General features: G+C 36.6%; 1 protein-coding gene across 1 annotated transcript; it reads left to right on the forward strand.

Annotated features, from left to right (window-relative positions):
- Window positions 1–1009: 1009 nt before the first annotated feature.
- On the forward strand, window positions 1010–3545 carry LOC119724607 (RBPJ-interacting and tubulin-associated protein 1-like). The gene is made up of 2 exons (XM_038195723.1): window positions 1010–1221; window positions 1720–3545. The coding sequence occupies exon 2, from the start codon at window positions 1756–1758 to the stop codon at window positions 2422–2424; it is 669 nt and encodes a 222-aa protein (XP_038051651.1). The 5' UTR covers window positions 1010–1221; window positions 1720–1755; the 3' UTR covers window positions 2425–3545.
- Window positions 3546–22688: the final 19143 nt, after the last annotated feature.

Consider the following 22688-nt stretch of genomic DNA (forward strand, 5'->3'; position numbering starts at 1 on the left):
GTATTACTCGTGGTGGTGAAACAAGCACAAATTTGGTTTGTTTCTCCTCCCCTTAATTTATGTGTGTGCTAATCTGTTCATTCATTCAAAAAAATCATTTCGTATGCTACTTTACAAGAGTATAAATATATATTTGTAGATTTTGAAATATCTGTTTCTTGAAAAAACAAACATCGGTTTTCTTGAAAATCACTTAATATCTCATATTTTTTAATAACGAAATATGGCAAAGAGCTTACGGGAGCACAATATCTAAAGAATTTTCCAATTTTGGAATGTGGGTTAAAAATGCAATGTTTTTTTGTTGTTTTTTTGTGTTTTTTAAATGAAATGATACGAAAATCAAAAGGTACAAAAACCAATATTTATTATATTCCTATATTTAATGAGACTATATGTGTATATCTTGTAAACAGATTTTTGTGTCCACAACAAGTTGTGTCAAAATCATCGACACTGAGACAAATTAAAATGTGAATGATGGAACGACGTACTGTTTTGTATTTCTGTTCTTTTGATTCGAGTTGAGGTATACATGTATGTGCACTGACGTGTTCTTTTCTGAGAATAGTTCAGTCCAATTCTTCTTTCGTTAGCCATCTGCTAATAATTATAACTTTTGTTGTTATTTTCTATTAAAAGTTTAAAGGACTTTTTTTATTGGATAATTTTATTTGTCTCTTATGGAAAGAGATGTTTTTGTAAAGAAAAATAGCTGTATTTATTTAGAGGAGGGTGATTGAGAACCATGCTTTGCATTGACCATTTAAATTTTGCGCTGCCAAAATCAAAGACCGCCCTCTGCTGTTTAGAAACGTTCAATAATATTGGTAGTTTCTTAACAACAGAGGGCGCCCTTTGATTTTAACGGCACAACTATTTAAACAGCGCCCTCTGTTGTTTAGAATGCTAACATTTTTTGTGCCGTTAAAATCAAAGAGCGCCCTCTGTCGTTCAAAAACTACCAACATTCGTCCTGTCAAAATCAAAGAGCGCCCTCTGATGAATAGAAACTACCAACAACATTGACCCTTGACCTCTACATGCCAGTTTGTTGTCAAACAGCAACCGCATTGCATTGTCTGAACATTTCAGCTCGATTTCAACGCGAATTTTACCCTTAAATGCGTCAATATGGATGGACCTGGTAGCTGAAGTATTACAGTTGACATTCATAGATATTTCTCTATTGATTCTCACGGGAACCAGTGTTCTAATTTTGTAAGTATTGTTATTGTAAGAGATTAAACATTATGAAAAAAAAAAATCAACGCGAAGCCGCGCCCACCATGCAGCTACGCGTCAATAATGCCTAGAGCTGAATACCCTAAGGCTTAGGCAGTGAGTTGACCGTAAACTGGTCCCAGATTATTTTTGCTACTTTAAGTGTTTTCCAACTAAATATTTTAATATTTTCCCTGCTAAATTTCATTTTTTTTAGAACATTTGTTATCCAATGAAAAATACAAAATGAAAAGGCCCTCATCCTTCTCTTTAAAAAAAAAAAACCTGGACGATCCACCGGTGTTCTTTTTTACTTTGCTTTAGTCTCAAAATCTCCTCAACAAATCACATGGCAACTAGATATTTGAGAATGCCTTGTAACAAACCAAACCAAAAAATTGAAGTTGTAAACATGTATTCATTGCATAGCAAACATTGCAAAAGAGAAAGTTTTCCACATGTCTTTCAACATTTGATTTTGTTTTTGCCCCACAGAATTTCATATGTCCAGTATCCACTAATCCCCTGGAAATGACATCTTTAAGCAATCGGCCGGACAGCGGCCGGGAGACAAGCCTCAGTGTATCTGGCGAGACCATGCGCACCGGCACCCCACTCAACAAAGCCAAGAAATCCTACAAGTACCGCAAGGTCTCCAACAGCGGCTCGGCCGATGAGACGTTGTTTACCTCTCAGCGTGAGCACTATCTCCAAACCCGGAACAGTCCCTCCAACGCCCGACCTAAATCAGCCGGGGGCGGCGAGTGGCACGTTCACGGGGAACAACATCCAGCCCCGACCCCGACCCTAATTGGGCAGACAAAACGAACCCCATCTGGGGCCCCTCCCATCAAATCGCCTCTGGTGAAAGTCGGAGGAGCGCCACGGACTCGGTCCAGATTGTACAAGCCAACGCCGAGCTACGTGGACGAATCGCTCTTCGGTCCAAAACTCCAGGAACCTGATTTCCTAGCGCCTTGGGAGAAGCCCGAAGATTCGCGGAAGGGGCCCATGTTAACTTGGAGCCCGCCGGTCGTGGGGAGTCTGTCCTGTACGCCGAGGTCCACACCGCCTAGCCGGCCACCGTCGAGTGCAGGGAGCCGGCCAGGATCTGCCAAAGGTAGCAGGCCGGGATCGGCTGCAGGGGACCAGCGGCACGGCAGCCGACCCCCGACGCCTAACAGACCGGTGTGGAAATGAATATTCATGACATCCGTCCTTTGGCAAAAGTTTTCATTGTATGAAGGCAGGAAGGATGCATGGACTAGGTATCGCTGGAAAATGTTAAAAAGTGGAGTGTACAAGCTGGCAAAGTTTCTTCTAAGAAGAAAATATGGGCAGCAAATTTATATGCTCATCAAAACTTATCCGAGAATCAGCCGCAAGGAATGGCATGAAATTATGGCTGCTAAATATTTTTTGCTGAGCACATTTTTTCTGACCGTGGCCAAATTACTGTGCTGAATATTTCACTGAAATTGGCCAGCACCTATGTTGCTGTTGCTCCACGTTACTTCAAACACTGAGAACTATGGTTATGGATTGTTGCACTGACTTAGAAGTTGGAGAAAACCTGTCAGCATTGAATGGTTTGACTACTGTACATATATGTGGCGTAGTGGTTAGGGTTTGTGACTCGTGATCATGCCTGATTCTTGCTGCAGTTCGTAGATTGTGTCTATGAGCAAGCCACTTTACCCAAACTTGCCTCTACCTAGGAGTATCAAATGGGTACTCACAGTAATTTGTTAGCATCCCGTCTAGCAAAGAAATGGCTAAATGAATTTGGTCAGTTTTTTTTTCAAAATGTAGGGTTAACCCCCGAAAGGTAACTTTTTCAAAAGGTTCATTCAAAAATGTTGGGTAAACCCCTAGCAAATTATTTTATTCACATTTAAAATGTAAGGTTAACCCGGTGCAAATTAATTAGGTCAAATTTTCACACAAAATGTAAGGTTAACCCCTTTCCAATTCATTATGTCCAATTTTATTGAAAATGTTAAGGTTAACCCCTTTGAAATTATGTTATTCAAAAAATTTCAAATTTTATTCAACATTGAAAATAAACCCCTTTAATTAATGTTGTCCAATTTAATTCAAAATGCAAGATAAACGCCTTGTAAATTAAGTTATTCAATATTTTTAAATTAATTAATTTCGCAACATTTTTATTCATAATGTAAGGTTTCAGCCTGTCGCCTTTATTTGGTCAGATTTTCTTCAAAATGCAAGTAAAGTTATTCAAATTTTATTCAAAACGTAAGCTTAACCCCTTGCAAATTAACTCATTAAAATTCAAGGGTTTACCCCTTGCAACCTAATTTGGTCAAAACTTTTACTCAATATGTAAGGTTCACCTCTTGAAAAATATATTTGGTCAGATTTTCACTCAAAAATGTAAGGTTAACCCCTTATTGCGAAGTGATTGGGTCGAATTTTTTATAAAATGCAAAGCTACCTCCCCCCCCCCCCTTGCAAATTAAGTTATTCAAATTTCATTCAAAACGTCAGCTCAACTCCTTACAATTTGGGTGTGAAAACAGATGTACCTTTGAAGAGAAAATTTGGGGTAAAAACAGTCAAAATTCTGGTTTCTTTTGACTAAATCTGCCAAAATTTGGGTGTTTGAATATCGATTCATGCTCCACCCGTCTCCAAAGGAATTTCTGCGTTGTTTGGAGAAAAGTCATTTGATGGCAAAATTTTGTTAAAAATGTAAGACTAACCCCTTGTATTGTTTTCAATTTTGGCCAAAAAAAAAGAAATTCCTTGAAACTTGCAGGAAATATGCCTAAGGTCACCCTGAAGACATTCCAATTGGATTTAGGAACAGATATGCCTTCACAAAGATAATTTGGCTGAAAATTTGGGGTAAAAACAGTCAAAATTATGATTTTTCTTTACATGTATTTCCTCCCAGAAAAATAGATGATTTCTGCCTAGATCTGCCAAAATGTGGGTGTTTGAATATTGATTCATGCTCCTACCGTCTCCAGAGGAATTTCTGCGTTGTTTGGAGAAAAGTCATTTTTTGGCCAAATTTTGATAAAAATGTAAGGCTAACCCCTTTTTTTTTTCAATTTTGGCCAAAAAATGAAATTCCTTGAAACTTGCAGGAAAGATGCCTAAGGTCACCCTGAACACATTCCAATTGGATTTAGGAACAGATGTGCCTTCGCAAAGAAAATTTGGCCGAAAATTTGGGGTAAAAACAGTCAAAATTATGATTTTTACTTACATGTATTTCCTCCCAGAAAAAATGGATGATTTCTGCCTAGATCTGCCAAAATGTGGGTATTTGAATATTGATTCATGCTCCAACTGTCTCCAGAGGAATTTCTGCGTTGTTTGGAGAAAAGTCATTTTTTGGCCAAATTTTGATAAAAAATGAAATTCCTTGAAACTTGCAGGAAAGATGCCTAAGGTCACCCTGAACACATTCCAATTGGATTTAGGAACAGATGTGCCTTCTCAAAGAAAATTTCGCCGAAAATTGGGGTAAAAACAGTCGAAATTATGATTTTTATTTGCATGTATTTCCTCCCAGAAAAATGGATGATTTCTGCCTAGATCTGCCAAAATGTGGGTGTTTGAATATTGATTCATGCTCCTACCGTCTCCAGAGGAATTTCTGCGTTGTTTGGAGAAAAGTCATTTTTTTGGCCAAATTTTGATAAAAATGTAAGGCTAACCCCTTGTTTTTTTACAATTTTGGCCAAAAAATGAAATTCCTTGAAACTTGCAGGAAAGATGCCTAAGGTCACCCTGAACACATTCCAATTGGATTTAGGAACAGATGTGCCTTCGCAAAGAAAATTTGGCCGAAAATTTGGGGTAAAAACAGTCAAAATTATGATTTTTATTTACATGTATTTCCTCCCAGGAAAATGGATGATTTCTGCCTAGATCTGCCAAAATGTGGGTGTTTGAATATTGATTCATGCTCCACCCGTCTCCAGAGGAATTTCTGCGTTGTTTGGAGAAAAGTTATTTTTTGGCCAAATTTTGATAAAAATGTAAGGCTAACCCCTTGTTTTTTTTTCAATTTTGGCCAAAAAATGAAGTTCCTTGAAACTTGCAGGAAAGATGCATCAGGTCACCCTGAACACATTCCAATTGGATTTAGGAACAGATATGCCTTCGCAAAGAAAATTTGGCCGAAAATTTGGGGTAAAAACAGTCAAAATTATGATTTTTATTTACATGTATTTCCTCCCAGAAAAAATGGATGATTTCTGCCTAGATCTGCCAAAATGTGGGTGTTTGAATATTGATTCATGCTCCACCCGTCTCCAGAGGAGTTTCTGCGTTGTTTGGAGAAAAGTTATTTTTTGGCCAAATTTTGATAAAAATGTAAGGCTAACCCCTTGTTTTTTTTTCAATTTTGGCCAAAAAATGAAATTCCTTGAAACTTGCAGGAAAGATGCCTAAGGTCACCCTGAACACATTCCAATTGGATTTAGGAACAGATGTACCTTCTCAAAGAAAATGGGGTAAAAACAGTCAAAATTATGATTTTTATTTGCATGTATTTCCTCCCAGAAAAATGGATGATTTCTGCCTAGATCTGCCAAAATGTGGGTGTTTGAATATTGATTCATGCTCCTACCGTCTCCAGAGGAATTTCTGCGTTGTTTGGAGAAAAGTCATTTTTTTGGCCAAATTTTGATAAAAATGTAAGGCTAACCCCTTGTTTTTTTTCAATTTTGGCCAAAAAATGAAATTCCTTGAAACTTGCAGGAAAGATGCCTAAGGTCACCCTGAACACATTCCAATTGGATTTAGGAACAGATGTGCCTTCGCAAAGAAAATTTGGCCGAAAATTTGGGGTAAAAACAGTCAAAATTATGATTTTTATTTACATGTATTTCCTCCCAGAAAAATGGATGATTTCTGCCTAGATCTGCCAAAATGTGGGTGTTTGAATATTGATTCATGCTCCTACCGTCTCCAGAGGAATTTCTGCGTTGTTTGGAGAAAAGTCATTTTTTTGGCCAAATTTTGATAAAAATGTAAGGCTAACCCCTTGTTTTTTTTCAATTTTGGCCAAAAAATGAAATTCCTTGAAACCTGCAGGAAAGATGCCTAAGGTCACCCTGAACACATTCCAATTGGATTTAGGAACAGATGTGCCTTCGCAAAGAAAATTTGGCCGAAAATTTGGGGTAAAAACAGTCGAAATTATGATTTTTATTTGCATGTATTTCCTCCCAGAAAAATGGATGATTTCTGCCTAGATCTGCCAAAATGTGGGTGTTTGAATATTGATTCATGCTCCTACCGTCTCCAGAGGAATTTCTGCGTTGTTTGGAGAAAAGTCATTTTTTTGGCCAAATTTTGATAAAAATGTAAGGCTAACCCCTTGTTTTTTTTACAATTTTGGCCAAAAAATGAAATTCCTTGAAACTTGCAGGAAAGATGCCTAAGGTCACCCTGAACACATTCCAATTGGATTTAGGAACAGATGTGCCTTCGCAAAGATAATTTGGCCGAAAATTTGGGGTAAAAACAGTCAAAATTATGATTTTTATTTACATGTATTTCCTCCCATAAAAATGGATGATTTCTGCCTAGATCTGCCAAAATGTGGGTGTTTGAATATTGATTCATGCTCCTACCGTCTCCAGAGGAATTTCTGCGTTGTTTGGAGAAAAGTCATTTTTTTGGCCAAATTTTGATAAAAATGTAAGGCTAACCCCTTGTTTTTTTTCAATTTTGGCCAAAAAATGAAATTCCTTGAAACTTGCAGGAAAGATGCCTAAGGTCACCCTGAACACATTCCAATTGGATTTAGGAACAGATGTGCCTTCGCAAAGAAAATTTGGCCGAAAATTTGGGGTAAAAACAGTCGAAATTATGATTTTTATTTGCATGTATTTCCTCCCAGAAAAATGGATGATTTCTGCCTAGATCTGCCAAAATGTGGGTGTTTGAATATTGATTCATGCTCCTACCGTCTCCAGAGGAATTTCTGCGTTGTTTGGAGAAAAGTCATTTTTTGGGCCAAATTTTGATAAAAATGTAAGGCTAACCCCTTGTTTTTTTACAATTTTGGCCAAAAAATGAAATTCCTTGAAACTTGCAGGAAAGATGCCTAAGGTCACCCTGAACACATTCCAATTGGATTTAGGAACAGATGTGCCTTCGCAAAGAAAATTTGGCCGAAAATTTGGGGTAAAAACAGTCAAAATTATGATTTCTTTTTACATGTATTTCCTCCCAGGAAAATGGATGATTTCTGCCTAGATCTGCCAAAATGTGGGTGTTTGAATATTGATTCATGCTCCACCCGTCTCCAGAGGAATTTCTGCGTTGTTTGGAGAAAAGTTATTTTTTGGCCAAATTTTGATAAAAATGTAAGGCTAACCCCTTGTTTTTTTTCAATTTTGGCCAAAAAATGAAGTTCCTTGAAACTTGCAGGAAAGATGCATCAGGTCACCCTGAACACATTCCAATTGGATTTAGGAACAGATGTACCTTCTCAAAGAAAATGGGGTAAAAACAGTCAAAATTATGATATCTTTTTACATGTATTTCCTCCCAGGAAAATGGATGATTTCTGCCTAGATCTGCCAAAATGTGGGTATTTGAATATTGATTCATGCTCCACCCGTCTCCAGAGGAATTTCTGCGTTGTTTGGAGAAAAGTTATTTTTTGGCCAAATTTTGATAAAAATGTAAGGCTAACCCCTTGTTTTTTTTCAATTTTGGCCAAAAAATGAAGTTCCTTGAAACTTGCAGGAAAGATGCCTAAGGTCACCCTGAACACATTCCAATTGGATTTAGGAACAGATGTGCCTTCGCAAAGAAAATTTGGCCGAAAATTTGGGGTAAAAACAGTCAAAATTATGATTTTTATTTACATGTATTTCCTCCCAGAAAAATGGATGATTTCTGCCTAGATCTGCCAAAATGTGGGTGTTTGAATATTGATTCATGCTCCTACCGTCTCCAGAGGAATTTCTGCGTTGTTTGGAGAAAAGTCATTTTTTTGGCCAAATTTTGATAAAAATGTAAGGCTAACCCCTTGTTTTTTTCAATTTTGGCCAAAAAATGAAATTCCTTGAAACCTGCAGGAAAGATGCCTAAGGTCACCCTGAACACATTCCAATTGGATTTAGGAACAGATGTGCCTTCGCAAAGAAAATTTGGCCGAAAATTTGGGGTAAAAACAGTCAAAATTATGATTTTTATTTACATGTATTTCCTCCCAGAAAAATGGATGATTTCTGCCTAGATCTGCCAAAATGTGGGTGTTTGAATATTGATTCATGCTCCTACCGTCTCCAGAGGAATTTCTGCGTTGTTTGGAGAAAAGTCATTTTTTTGGCCAAATTTTGATAAAAATGTAAGGCTAACCCCTTGTTTTTTTTCAATTTTGGCCAAAAAATGAAATTCCTTGAAACCTGCAGGAAAGATGCCTAAGGTCACCCTGAACACATTCCAATTGGATTTAGGAACAGATGTGCCTTCGCAAAGAAAATTTGGCCGAAAATTTGGGGTAAAAACAGTCGAAATTATGATTTTTATTTGCATGTATTTCCTCCCAGAAAAATGGATGATTTCTGCCTAGATCTGCCAAAATGTGGGTGTTTGAATATTGATTCATGCTCCTACCGTCTCCAGAGGAATTTCTGCGTTGTTTGGAGAAAAGTCATTTTTTTTGGCCAAATTTTGATAAAAATGTAAGGCTAACCCCTTGTTTTTTTACAATTTTGGCCAAAAAATGAAATTCCTTGAAACTTGCAGGAAAGATGCCTAAGGTCACCCTCAACACATTCCAATTGGATTTAGGAACAGATGTGCCTTCGCAAAGATAATTTGGCCGAAAATTTGGGGTAAAAACAGTCAAAATTATGATTTTTATTTACATGTATTTCCTCCCATAAAAATGGATGATTTCTGCCTAGATCTGCCAAAATGTGGGTGTTTGAATATTGATTCATGCTCCTACCGTCTCCAGAGGAATTTCTGCGTTGTTTGGAGAAAAGTCATTTTTTTGGCCAAATTTTGATAAAAATGTAAGGCTAACCCCTTGTTTTTTTTCAATTTTGGCCAAAAAATGAAATTCCTTGAAACTTGCAGGAAAGATGCCTAAGGTCACCCTGAACACATTCCAATTGGATTTAGGAACAGATGTGCCTTCGCAAAGAAAATTTGGCCGAAAATTTGGGGTAAAAACAGTCGAAATTATGATTTTTATTTGCATGTATTTCCTCCCAGAAAAATGGATGATTTCTGCCTAGATCTGCCAAAATGTGGGTGTTTGAATATTGATTCATGCTCCTACCGTCTCCAGAGGAATTTCTGCGTTGTTTGGAGAAAAGTCATTTTTTTGGCCAAATTTTGATAAAAATGTAAGGCTAACCCCTTGTTTTTTTACAATTTTGGCCAAAAAATGAAATTCCTTGAAACTTGCAGGAAAGATGCCTAAGGTCACCCTGAACACATTCCAATTGGATTTAGGAACAGATGTGCCTTCGCAAAGAAAATTTGGCCGAAAATTTGGGGTAAAAACAGTCAAAATTATGATTTCTTTTTACATGTATTTCCTCCCAGGAAAATGGATGATTTCTGCCTAGATCTGCCAAAATGTGGGTGTTTGAATATTGATTCATGCTCCACCCGTCTCCAGAGGAATTTCTGCGTTGTTTGGAGAAAAGTTATTTTTTGGCCAAATTTTGATAAAAATGTAAGGCTAACCCCTTGTTTTTTTTCAATTTTGGCCAAAAAATGAAGTTCCTTGAAACTTGCAGGAAAGATGCATCAGGTCACCCTGAACACATTCCAATTGGATTAAGGAACAGATGTACCTTCTCAAAGAAAATGGGGTAAAAACAGTCAAAATTATGATTTCTTTTTACATGTATTTCCTCCCAGGAAAATGGATGATTTCTGCCTAGATCTGCCAAAATGTGGGTGTTTGAATATTGATTCATGCTCCACCCGTCTCCAGAGGAATTTCTGCGTTGTTTGGAGAAAAGTTATTTTTTGGCCAAATTTTGATAAAAATGTAAGGCTAACCCCTTGTTTTTTTTCAATTTTGGCCAAAAATGAAGTTCCTTGAAACTTGCAGGAAAGATGCCTAAGGTCACCCTGAACACATTCCAATTGGATTTAGGAACAGATGTGCCTTCGCAAAGAAAATTTGGCCGAAAATTTGGGGTAAAAACAGTCAAAATTATGATTTCTTTTTACATGTATTTCCTCCCAGGAAAATGGATGATTTCTGCCTAGATCTGCCAAAATGTGGGTGTTTGAATATTGATTCATGCTCCACCCGTCTCCAGAGGAATTTCTGCGTTGTTTGGAGAAAAGTTATTTTTTGGCCAAATTTTGATAAAAATGTAAGGCTAACCCCTTGTTTTTTTTTCAATTTTGGCCAAAAAATGAAATTCCTTGAAACTTGCAGGAAAGATGCCTAAGGTCACCCTGAACACATTCCAATTGGATTTAGGAACAGATGTGCCTTCTCAAAGAAAATTTCGCCGAAAATTGGGGTAAAAACAGTCGAAATTATGATTTTTATTTGCATGTATTTCCTCCCAGAAAAATGGATGATTTCTGCCTAGATCTGCCAAAATGTGGGTGTTTGAATATTGATTCATGCTCCTACCGTCTCCAGAGGAATTTCTGCGTTGTTTGGAGAAAAGTCATTTTTTGGGCCAAATTTTGATAAAAATGTAAGGCTAACCCCTTGTTTTTTTACAATTTTGGCCAAAAAATGAAATTTCTTGAAACTTGCAGGAAAGATGCCTAAGGTCACCCTGAACACATTCCAATTGGATTTAGGAACAGATGTGCCTTCGCAAAGAAAATTTGGCCGAAAATTTGGGGTAAAAACAGTCAAAATTATGATTTTTATTTACATGTATTTCCTCCCAGGAAAATGGATGATTTCTGCCTAGATCTGCCAAAATGTGGGTGTTTGAATATTGATTCATGCTCCACCCGTCTCCAGAGGAATTTCTGCGTTGTTTGGAGAAAAGTTATTTTTTGGCCAAATTTTGATAAAAATGTAAGGCTAACCCCTTGTTTTTTTTTCAATTTTGGCAAAAAAATGAAGTTCCTTGAAACTTGCAGGAAAGTTGCATCAGGTCACCCTGAACACATTCCAATTGGATTTAGGAACAGATATGCCTTCGCAAAGAAAATTTGGCCGAAAATTTGGGGTAAAAACAGTCAAAATTATGATTTTTCTTTACATGTATTTCCTCCCAGAAAAAATGGATGATTTCTGCCTAGATCTGCCAAAATGTGGGTGTTTGAATATTGATTCATGCTCCACCCGTCTCCAGAGGAGTTTCTGCGTTGTTTGGAGAAAAGTTATTTTTTGGCCAAATTTTGATAAAAATGTAAGGCTAACCCCTTGTTTTTTTTTCAATTTTGGCCAAAAAATGAAATTCCTTGAAACTTGCAGGAAAGATGCCTAAGGTCACCCTGAACACATTCCAATTGGATTTAGGAACAGATGTACCTTCTCAAAGAAAATGGGGTAAAAACAGTCAAAATTATGATTTTTATTTGCATGTATTTCCTCCCAGAAAAATGGATGATTTCTGCCTAGATCTGCCAAAATGTGGGTGTTTGAATATTGATTCATGCTCCTACCGTCTCCAGAGGAATTTCTGCGTTGTTTGGAGAAAAGTCATTTTTTTGGCCAAATTTTGATAAAAATGTAAGGCTAACCCCTTGTTTTTTTTCAATTTTGGCCAAAAAATGAAATTCCTTGAAACTTGCAGGAAAGATGCCAAAGGTCACCCTGAACACATTCCAATTGGATTTAGGAACAGATGTGCCTTCGCAAAGAAAATTTGGCCGAAAATTTGGGGTAAAAACAGTCAAAATTATGATTTTTATTTACATGTATTTCCTCCCAGAAAAATGGATGATTTCTGCCTAGATCTGCCAAAATGTGGGTGTTTGAATATTGATTCATGCTCCTACCGTCTCCAGAGGAATTTCTGCGTTGTTTGGAGAAAAGTCATTTTTTTGGCCAAATTTTGATAAAAATGTAAGGCTAACCCCTTGTTTTTTTTCAATTTTGGCCAAAAAATGAAATTCCTTGAAACCTGCAGGAAAGATGCCTAAGGTCACCCTGAACACATTCCAATTGGATTTAGGAACAGATGTGCCTTCGCAAAGAAAATTTGGCCGAAAATTTGGGGTAAAAACAGTCGAAATTATGATTTTTATTTGCATGTATTTCCTCCCAGAAAAATGGATGATTTCTGCCTAGATCTGCCAAAATGTGGGTGTTTGAATATTGATTCATGCTCCTACCGTCTCCAGAGGAATTTCTGCGTTGTTTGGAGAAAAGTCATTTTTTGGGCCAATTTTGATAAAAATGTAAGGCTAACCCCTTGTTTTTTTACAATTTTGGCCAAAAAATGAAATTCCTTGAAACTTGCAGGAAAGATGCCTAAGGTCACCCTGAACACATTCCAATTGGATTTAGGAACAGATGTGCCTTCGTAAAGATAATTTGGCCGAAAATTTGGGGTAAAAACAGTCAAAATTATGATTTTTATTTACATGTATTTCCTCCCATAAAAATGGATGATTTCTGCCTAAATCTGCCAAAATGTGGGTGTTTGAATATTGATTCATGCTCCTACCGTCTCCAGAGGAATTTCTGCGTTGTTTGGAGAAAAGTCATTTTTTTGGCCAAATTTTGATAAAAATGTAAGGCTAACCCCTTGTTTTTTTTCAATTTTGGCCAAAAAATGAAATTCCTTGAAACTTGCAGGAAAGATGCCTAAGGTCACCCTGAACACATTCCAATTGGATTTAGGAACAGATGTGCCTTCGCAAAGAAAATTTGGCCGAAAATTTGGGGTAAAAACAGTCGAAATTATGATTTTTATTTGCATGTATTTCCTCCCAGAAAAATGGATGATTTCTGCCTAGATCTGCCAAAATGTGGGTGTTTGAATATTGATTCATGCTCCTACCGTCTCCAGAGGAATTTCTGCGTTGTTTGGAGAAAAGTCATTTTTTTGGCCAAATTTTGATAAAAATGTAAGGCTAACCCCTTGTTTTTTTACAATTTTGGCCAAAAAATGAAATTCCTTGAAACTTGCAGGAAAGATGCCTAAGGTCACCCTGAACACATTCCAATTGGATTTAGGAACAGATGTGCCTTCGCAAAGAAAATTTGGCCGAAAATTTGGGGTAAAAACAGTCAAAATTATGATTTCTTTTTACATGTATTTCCTCCCAGGAAAATGGATGATTTCTGCCTAGATCTGCCAAAATGTGGGTGTTTGAATATTGATTCATGCTCCACCCGTCTCCAGAGGAATTTCTGCGTTGTTTGGAGAAAAGTTATTTTTTGGCCAAATTTTGATAAAAATGTAAGGCTAACCCCTTGTTTTTTTTTCAATTTTGGCAAAAAAATGAAGTTCCTTGAAACTTGCAAGAAAGATGCATCAGGTCACCCTGAACACATTCCAATTGGATTTAGGAACAGATATGCCTTCGCAAAGAAAATTTGGCCGAAAATTTGGGGTAAAAACAGTCAAAATTATGATTTTTATTTACATGTATTTCCTCCCAGAAAAATGGATGATTTCTGCCTAGATCTGCCAAAATGTGGGTGTTTGAATATTGATTCATGCTCCACTCGTCTCCAGAGGAATTTCTGCGTTGTTTGGAGAAAAGTTATTTTTTGGCCAAATTTTGATAAAAATGTAAGGCTAACCCCTTGTTTTTTTTTCAATTTTGGCCAAAAAATGAAATTCCTTGAAACTTGCAGGAAAGATGCCTAAGGTCACCCTGAACACATTCCAATTGGATTTAGGAACAGATGTACCTTCTCAAAGAAAATGGGGTAAAAACAGTCTAAATTATGATTTTTATTTACATGTATTTCCTCCCAGAAAAATGGATGATTTCTGCCTAGATCTGCCAAAATGTGGGTGTTTGAATATTGATTCATGCTCCACCCGTCTCCAGAGGAATTTCTGCGTTGTTTGGAGAAAAGTCATTTTTTGGGCCAAATTTTGATAAAAATGTAAGGCTAACCCCTTGTTTTTTTTTCAATTTTGGCCAAAAAATGAAATTCCTTGAAACTTGCAGGAAAGATGCCAAAGGTCACCCTGAACACATTCCAATTGGATTTAGGAACAGATGTGCCTTCGCAAAGAAAATTTGGCCGAAAATTTGGGGTAAAAACAGTCAAAATTATGATTTTTATTTACATGTATTTCCTCCCAGAAAAATGGATGATTTCTGCCTAGATCTGCCAAAATGTGGGTGTTTGAATATTGATTCATGCTCCTACCGTCTCCAGAGGAATTTCTGCGTTGTTTGGAGAAAAGTCATTTTTTTGGCCAAATTTTGATAAAAATGTAAGGCTAACCCCTTGTTTTTTTTCAATTTTGGCCAAAAAATGAAATTCCTTGAAACTTGCAGGAAAGATGCCTAAGGTCACCCTGAACACATTCCAATTGGATTTAGGAACAGATGTGCCTTCGCAAAGAAAATTTGGCCGAAAATTTGGGGTAAAAACAGTCGAAATTATGATTTTTATTTGCATGTATTTCCTCCCAGAAAAATGGATGATTTCTGCCTAAATCTGCCAAAATGTGGGTGTTTGAATATTGATTCATGCTCCTACCGTCTCCAGAGGAATTTCTGCGTTGTTTGGAGAAAAGTCATTTTTTTGGCCAAATTTTGATAAAAATGTAAGGCTAACCCCTTGTTTTTTTACAATTTTGGCCAAAAAATGAAATTCCTTGAAACTTGCAGGAAAGATGCCTAAGGTCACCCTGAACACATTCCAATTGGATTTAGGAACAGATGTGCCTTCGCAAAGAAAATTTGGCCGAAAATTTGGGGTAAAAACAGTCAAAATTATGATTTCTTTTTACATGTATTTCCTCCCAGGAAAATGGATGATTTCTGCCTAGATCTGCCAAAATGTGGGTGTTTGAATATTGATTCATGCTCCACCCGTCTCCAGAGGAATTTCTGCGTTGTTTGGAGAAAAGTTATTTTTTGGCCAAATTTTGATAAAAATGTAAGGCTAACCCCTTGTTTTTTTACAATTTTGGCCAAAAAATGAAATTCCTTGAAACTTGCAGGAAAGATGCCTAAGGTCACCCTGAACACATTCCAATTGGATTTAGGAACAGATGTGCCTTCGTAAAGATAATTTGGCCGAAAATTTGGGGTAAAAACAGTCAAAATTATGATTTTTATTTACATGTATTTCCTCCCAGAAAAATGGATGATTTCTGCCTAAATCTGCCAAAATGTGGGTGTTTGAATATTGATTCATGCTCCTACCGTCTCCAGAGGAATTTCTGCGTTGTTTGGAGAAAAGTCATTTTTTGGCCAAATTTTGATAAAAATGTAAGGCTAACCCCTTGTTTTTTTACAATTTTGGCCAAAAAATGAAATTCCTTGAAACTTGCAGGAAAGATGCCTAAGGTCACCCTGAACACATTCCAATTGGATTTAGGAACAGATGTGCCTTCGTAAAGATAATTTGGCCGAAAATTTGGGGTAAAAACAGTCAAAATTATGATTTTTATTTACATGTATTTCCTCCCATAAAAATGGATGATTTCTGCCTAAATCTGCCAAAATGTGGGTGTTTGAATATTGATTCATGCTCCTACCGTCTCCAGAGGAATTTCTGCGTTGTTTGGAGAAAAGTCATTTTTTTGGCCAAATTTTGATAAAAATGTAAGGCTAACCCCTTGTTTTTTTTCAATTTTGGCCAAAAAATGAAATTCCTTGAAACTTGCAGGAAAGATGCCTAAGGTCACCCTGAACACATTCCAATTGGATTTAGGAACAGATGTGCCTTCGCAAAGAAAATTTGGCCGAAAATTTGGGGTAAAAACAGTCGAAATTATGATTTTTATTTGCATGTATTTCCTCCCAGAAAAATGGATGATTTCTGCCTAGATCTGCCAAAATGTGGGTGTTTGAATATTGATTCATGCTCCTACCGTCTCCAGAGGAATTTCTGCGTTGTTTGGAGAAAAGTCATTTTTTTGGCCAAATTTTGATAAAAATGTAAGGCTAACCCCTTGTTTTTTTACAATTTTGGCCAAAAAATGAAATTCCTTGAAACTTGCAGGAAAGATGCCTAAGGTCACCCTGAACACATTCCAATTGGATTTAGGAACAGATGTGCCTTCGCAAAGAAAATTTGGCCGAAAATTTGGGGTAAAAACAGTCAAAATTATGATTTCTTTTTACATGTATTTCCTCCCAGGAAAATGGATGATTTCTGCCTAGATCTGCCAAAATGTGGGTGTTTGAATATTGATTCATGCTCCACCCGTCTCCAGAGGAATTTCTGCGTTGTTTGGAGAAAAGTTATTTTTTGGCCAAATTTTGATAAAAATGTAAGGCTAACCCCTTGTTTTTTTTTCAATTTTGGCCAAAAAATGAAGTTCCTTGAAACTTGCAAGAAAGATGCATCAGGTCACCCTGAACACATTCCAATTGGATTTAGGAACAGATATGCCTTCGCAAAGAAAATTTGGCCGAAAATTTGGGGTAAAAACAGTCAAAATTATGATTTTTATTTACATGTATTTCCTCCCAGAAAAATGGATGATTTCTGCCTAGATCTGCCAAAATGTGGGTGTTTGAATATTGATTCATGCTCCACTCGTCTCCAGAGGAATTTCTGCGTTGTTTGGAGAAAAGTTATTTTTTGGCCAAATTTTGATAAAAATGTAAGGCTAACCCCTTGTTTTTTTTTCAATTTTGGCCAAAAAATGAAATTCCTTGAAACTTGCAGGAAAGATGCCTAAGGTCACCCTGAACACATTCCAATTGGATTTAGGAACAGATGTACCTTCTCAAAGAAAATGGGGTAAAAACAGTCTAAATTATGATTTTTATTTACATGTATTTCCTCCCAGAAAAATGGATGATTTCTGCCTAGATCTGCCAAAATGTGGGTGTTTGAATATTGATTCATGCTCCACCCGTCTCCAGAGGAATTTCTGCGTTGTTTGGAGAAAAGTCATTTTTTGGGCCAAATTTTGATAAAAATGTAAGGCTAACCCCTTGTTTTTTTTTCAATTTTGGCCAAAAAATGAAATTCCTTGAAACTTGCAGGAAAGATGCCAAAGGTCACCCTGAACACATTCCAATTGGATTTAGGAACAGATGTGCCTTCGCAAAGAAAATTTGGCCGAAAATTTGGGGTAAAAACAGTCAAAATTATGATTTTTATTTACATGTATTTCCTCCCAGAAAAATGGATGATTTCTGCCTAGATCTGCCAAAATGTGGGTGTTTGAATATTGATTCATGCTCCTACCGTCTCCAGAGGAATTTCTGCGTTGTTTGGAGAAAAGTCATTTTTTTGGCCAAATTTTGATAAAAATGTAAGGCTAACCCCTTGTTTTTTTTCAATTTTGGCCAAAAAATGAAATTCCTTGAAACTTGCAGGAAAGATGCCTAAGGTCACCCTGAACACATTCCAATTGGATTTAGGAACAGATGTGCCTTCGCAAAGAAAATTTGGCCGAAAATTTGGGGTAAAAACAGTCGAAATTATGATTTTTATTTGCATGTATTTCCTCCCAGAAAAATGGATGATTTCTGCCTAAATCTGCCAAAATGTGGGTGTTTGAATATTGATTCATGCTCCTACCGTCTCCAGAGGAATTTCTGCGTTGTTTGGAGAAAAGTCATTTTTTTGGCCAAATTTTGATAAAAATGTAAGGCTAACCCCTTGTTTTTTTACAATTTTGGCCAAAAAATGAAATTCCTTGAAACTTGCAGGAAAGATGCCTAAGGTCACCCTGAACACATTCCAATTGGATTTAGGAACAGATGTGCCTTCGCAAAGAAAATTTGGCCGAAAATTTGGGGTAAAAACAGTCAAAATTATGATTTCTTTTTACATGTATTTCCTCCCAGGAAAATGGATGATTTCTGCCTAGATCTGCCAAAATGTGGGTGTTTGAATATTGATTCATGCTCCACCCGTCTCCAGAGGAATTTCTGCGTTGTTTGGAGAAAAGTTATTTTTTGGCCAAATTTTGATAAAAATGTAAGGCTAACCCCTTGTTTTTTTTTCAATTTTGGCCAAAAAATGAAGTTCCTTGAAACTTGCAAGAAAGATGCATCAGGTCACCCTGAACACATTCCAATCGGATTTAGGAACAGATATGCCTTCGCAAAGAAAATTTGGCCGAAAATTTGGGGTAAAAACAGTCAAAATTATGATTTTTATTTACATGTATTTCCTCCCAGAAAAATGGATGATTTCTGCCTAGATCTGCCAAAATGTGGGTGTTTGAATATTGATTCATGCTCCACTCGTCTCCAGAGGAATTTCTGCGTTGTTTGGAGAAAAGTTATTTTTTGGCCAAATTTTGATAAAAATGTAAGGCTAACCCCTTGTTTTTTTTTCAATTTTGGCCAAAAAATGAAATTCCTTGAAACTTGCAGGAAAGATGCCTTAGTATAAGGTCACCCTGAACACATTCCAATTGGATTTAGGAACAGATGTACCTTCTCAAAGAAAATGGGGTAAAAACAGTCAAAATTATGATTTTTATTTACATGTATTTCCTCCCAGAAAAATGGATGATTTCTGCCTAGATCTGCCAAAATGTGGGTGTTTGAATATTGATTCATGCTCCACTCGTCTCCAGAGGAATTTCTGCGTTGTTTGGAGAAAAGTTATTTTTTGGCCAAATTTTGATAAAAATGTAAGGCTAACCCCTTGTTTTTTTTTCAATTTTGGCCAAAAAATGAAATTCCTTGAAACTTGCAGGAAAGATGCCTAAGGTCACCCTGAACACATTCCAATTGGATTTAGGAACAGATGTACCTTCTCAAAGAAAATGGGGTAAAAACAGTCTAAATTATGATTTTTATTTACATGTATTTCCTCCCAGAAAAATGGATGATTTCTGCCTAGATCTGCCAAAATGTGGGTGTTTGAATATTGATTCATGCTCCACCCGTCTCCAGAGGAATTTCTGCGTTGTTTGGAGAAAAGTCATTTTTTGGGCCAAATTTTGATAAAAATGTAAGGCTAACCCCTTGTTTTTTTTTCAATTTTGGCCAAAAAATGAAATTCCTTGAAACTTGCAGGAAAGATGCCAAAGGTCACCCTGAACACATTCCAATTGGATTTAGGAACAGATGTGCCTTCGCAAAGAAAATTTGGCCGAAAATTTGGGGTAAAAACAGTCAAAATTATGATTTTTATTTACATGTATTTCCTCCCAGAAAAATGGATGATTTCTGCCTAGATCTGCCAAAATGTGGGTGTTTGAATATTGATTCATGCTCCTACCGTCTCCAGAGGAATTTCTGCGTTGTTTGGAGAAAAGTCATTTTTTTGGCCAAATTTTGATAAAAATGTAAGGCTAACCCCTTGTTTTTTTTCAATTTTGGCCAAAAAATGAAATTCCTTGAAACTTGCAGGAAAGATGCCTAAGGTCACCCTGAACACATTCCAATTGGATTTAGGAACAGATGTGCCTTCGCAAAGAAAATTTGGCCGAAAATTTGGGGTAAAAACAGTCGAAATTATGATTTTTATTTGCATGTATTTCCTCCCAGAAAAATGGATGATTTCTGCCTAAATCTGCCAAAATGTGGGTGTTTGAATATTGATTCATGCTCCTACCGTCTCCAGAGGAATTTCTGCGTTGTTTGGAGAAAAGTCATTTTTTTGGCCAAATTTTGATAAAAATGTAAGGCTAACCCCTTGTTTTTTTACAATTTTGGCCAAAAAATGAAATTCCTTGAAACTTGCAGGAAAGATGCCTAAGGTCACCCTGAACACATTCCAATTGGATTTAGGAACAGATGTGCCTTCGCAAAGAAAATTTGGCCGAAAATTTGGGGTAAAAACAGTCAAAATTATGATTTCTTTTTACATGTATTTCCTCCCAGGAAAATGGATGATTTCTGCCTAGATCTGCCAAAATGTGGGTGTTTGAATATTGATTCATGCTCCACCCGTCTCCAGAGGAATTTCTGCGTTGTTTGGAGAAAAGTTATTTTTTGGCCAAATTTTGATAAAAATGTAAGGCTAACCCCTTGTTTTTTTTTCAATTTTGGCCAAAAAATGAAGTTCCTTGAAACTTGCAAGAAAGATGCATCAGGTCACCCTGAACACATTCCAATCGGATTTAGGAACAGATATGCCTTCGCAAAGAAAATTTGGCCGAAAATTTGGGGTAAAAACAGTCAAAATTATGATTTTTATTTACATGTATTTCCTCCCAGAAAAATGGATGATTTCTGCCTAGATCTGCCAAAATGTGGGTGTTTGAATATTGATTCATGCTCCACTCGTCTCCAGAGGAATTTCTGCGTTGTTTGGAGAAAAGTTATTTTTTGGCCAAATTTTGATAAAAATGTAAGGCTAACCCCTTGTTTTTTTTTCAATTTTGGCCAAAAAATGAAATTCCTTGAAACTTGCAGGAAAGATGCCTAAGGTCACCCTGAACACATTCCAATTGGATTTAGGAACAGATGTACCTTCTCAAAGAAAATGGGGTAAAAACAGTCTAAATTATGATTTTTATTTACATGTATTTCCTCCCAGAAAAATGGATGATTTCTGCCTAGATCTGCCAAAATGTGGGTGTTTGAATATTGATTCATGCTCCACCCGTCTCCAGAGGAATTTCTGCGTTGTTTGGAGAAAAGTCATTTTTTGGGCCAAATTTTGATAAAAATGTAAGGCTAACCCCTTGTTTTTTTTTCAATTTTGGCCAAAAAATGAAATTCCTTGAAACTTGCAGGAAAGATGCATCAGGTCACCCTGAACACATTCCAATTGGATTTAGGAACAGATGTGCCTTCTCAAAGAAAATTTCGCCGAAAATTTGGGGTAAAAACAGTCGAAATTATGATTTTTATTTGCATGTATTTCCTCCCAGAAAAAATGGATGATTTCTGCCTAGATCTGCCAAAATGTGGGTGTTTGAATATTGATTCATGCTCCTACCGTCTCCAGAGGAATTTCTGCGTTGTTCGGAGAAAAGTCATTTTTTGGCCAAATTTTGATAAAAATGTAAGGCTAACCCCTTGTTTTTTTTACAATTTTGGCCAAAAAATGAAATTCCTTGAAACTTGCAGGAAAGATGCCTAAGGTCACCCTGAACACATTCCAATTGGATTTAGGAACAGATGTGCCTTCTCAAAGAAAATTTGGCCGAAAATTTGGGGTAAAAACAGTCGAAATTATGATTTTTATTTGCATGTATTTCCTCCCAGAAAAATGGATGATTTCTGCCTAGATATGCCAAAATGTGGGTGTTTGAATATTGATTCATGCTCCTACCGTCTCCAGAGGAATTTCTGCGTTGTTTGGAGAAAAGTCATTTTTTGGCCAAATTTTGATAAAAATGTAAGGCTAACCCCTTGTTTTTTTTTACAATTTTGGCCAAAAAATGAAATTCCTTGAAACTTGCAGGAAAGATGCCTAAGGTCACCCTGAACACATTCCAATTGGATTTAGGAACAGATGTGCCTTCGCAAAGAAAATTTGGCCGAAAATTTGGGGTAAAAAGAGTCAAAATTATGATTTTTATTTACATGTATTTCTTCCCAGAAAAATGGATGATTTCTGCCTAGATCTGCCAAAATGTGGGTGTTTGAATATTGATTCATGCTCCACCCGTCTCCAGAGGAGTTTCTGCGTTGTTTGGAGAAAAGTTATTTTTTGGCCAAATTTTGATAAAAATGTAAGGCTAACCCCTTGTTTTTTTTTCAATTTTGGCCAAAAAATGAAATTCCTTGAAACTTGCAGGAAAGATGCATCAGGTCACCCTGAACACATTCCAATTGGATTTAGGAACAGATATGCCTTCGCAAAGAAAATTTGGCCGAAAATTTGGGGTAAAAACAGTCAAAATTACGATTTTTATTTACATGTATTTCCTCCCAGAAAAATGGATGATTTCTACCTAGATCTGCCAAAATGTGGGTGTTTGAATATTGATTCATGCTCCACCCGTCTCCAGAGGAGTTTCTGCGTTGTTTGGAGAAAAGTTATTTTTTGGCCAAATTTTGATGAAAATGTAAGGCTAACCCCTTGTTTTTTTTTTCAATTTTGGCCAAAAAATGAAATTCCTTGAAACTTGCAGGAAAGATGCCTAAGGTCACCCTGAACACATTCCAATTGGATTAAGGAACAAATGTACCTTCTCAAAGAAAATGGGGTAAAAACAGTCTAAATTATGATTTTTATTTGCATGTATTTCCTCCCAGAAAAATGGATGATTTCTGCCTAGATCTGCCAAAATGTGGGTGTTTGAATATTGATTCATGCTCCACCCGTCTCCAGAGGAATTTCTGCGTTGTTTGGAGAAAAGTCATTTTTTGGCCAAATTTTGAAAAAAATGTAAGGCTAACCCCTTGTTTTTTTTTCAATTTTGGCCAAAAAATGAAATTCCTTGAAACTTGCAGGAAAGATGCCTAAGGTCACCCTGAACACATTCCAATTGGATTTA

This window comes from Patiria miniata, unplaced genomic scaffold (genome assembly GCF_015706575.1).
Source record: "Patiria miniata isolate m_02_andy unplaced genomic scaffold, ASM1570657v1 HiC_scaffold_18, whole genome shotgun sequence".
NCBI classification, from domain to species: Eukaryota; Metazoa; Echinodermata; class Asteroidea; order Valvatida; family Asterinidae; genus Patiria; species Patiria miniata.

Bases quoted from the DNA above. Each gene is read 5' to 3' on its own strand.
- LOC119724607 (XM_038195723.1), top strand. From the start codon at position 1,756: ATGACATCTTTAAGCAATCGGCCGGACAGCGGCCGGGAGACAAGCCTC.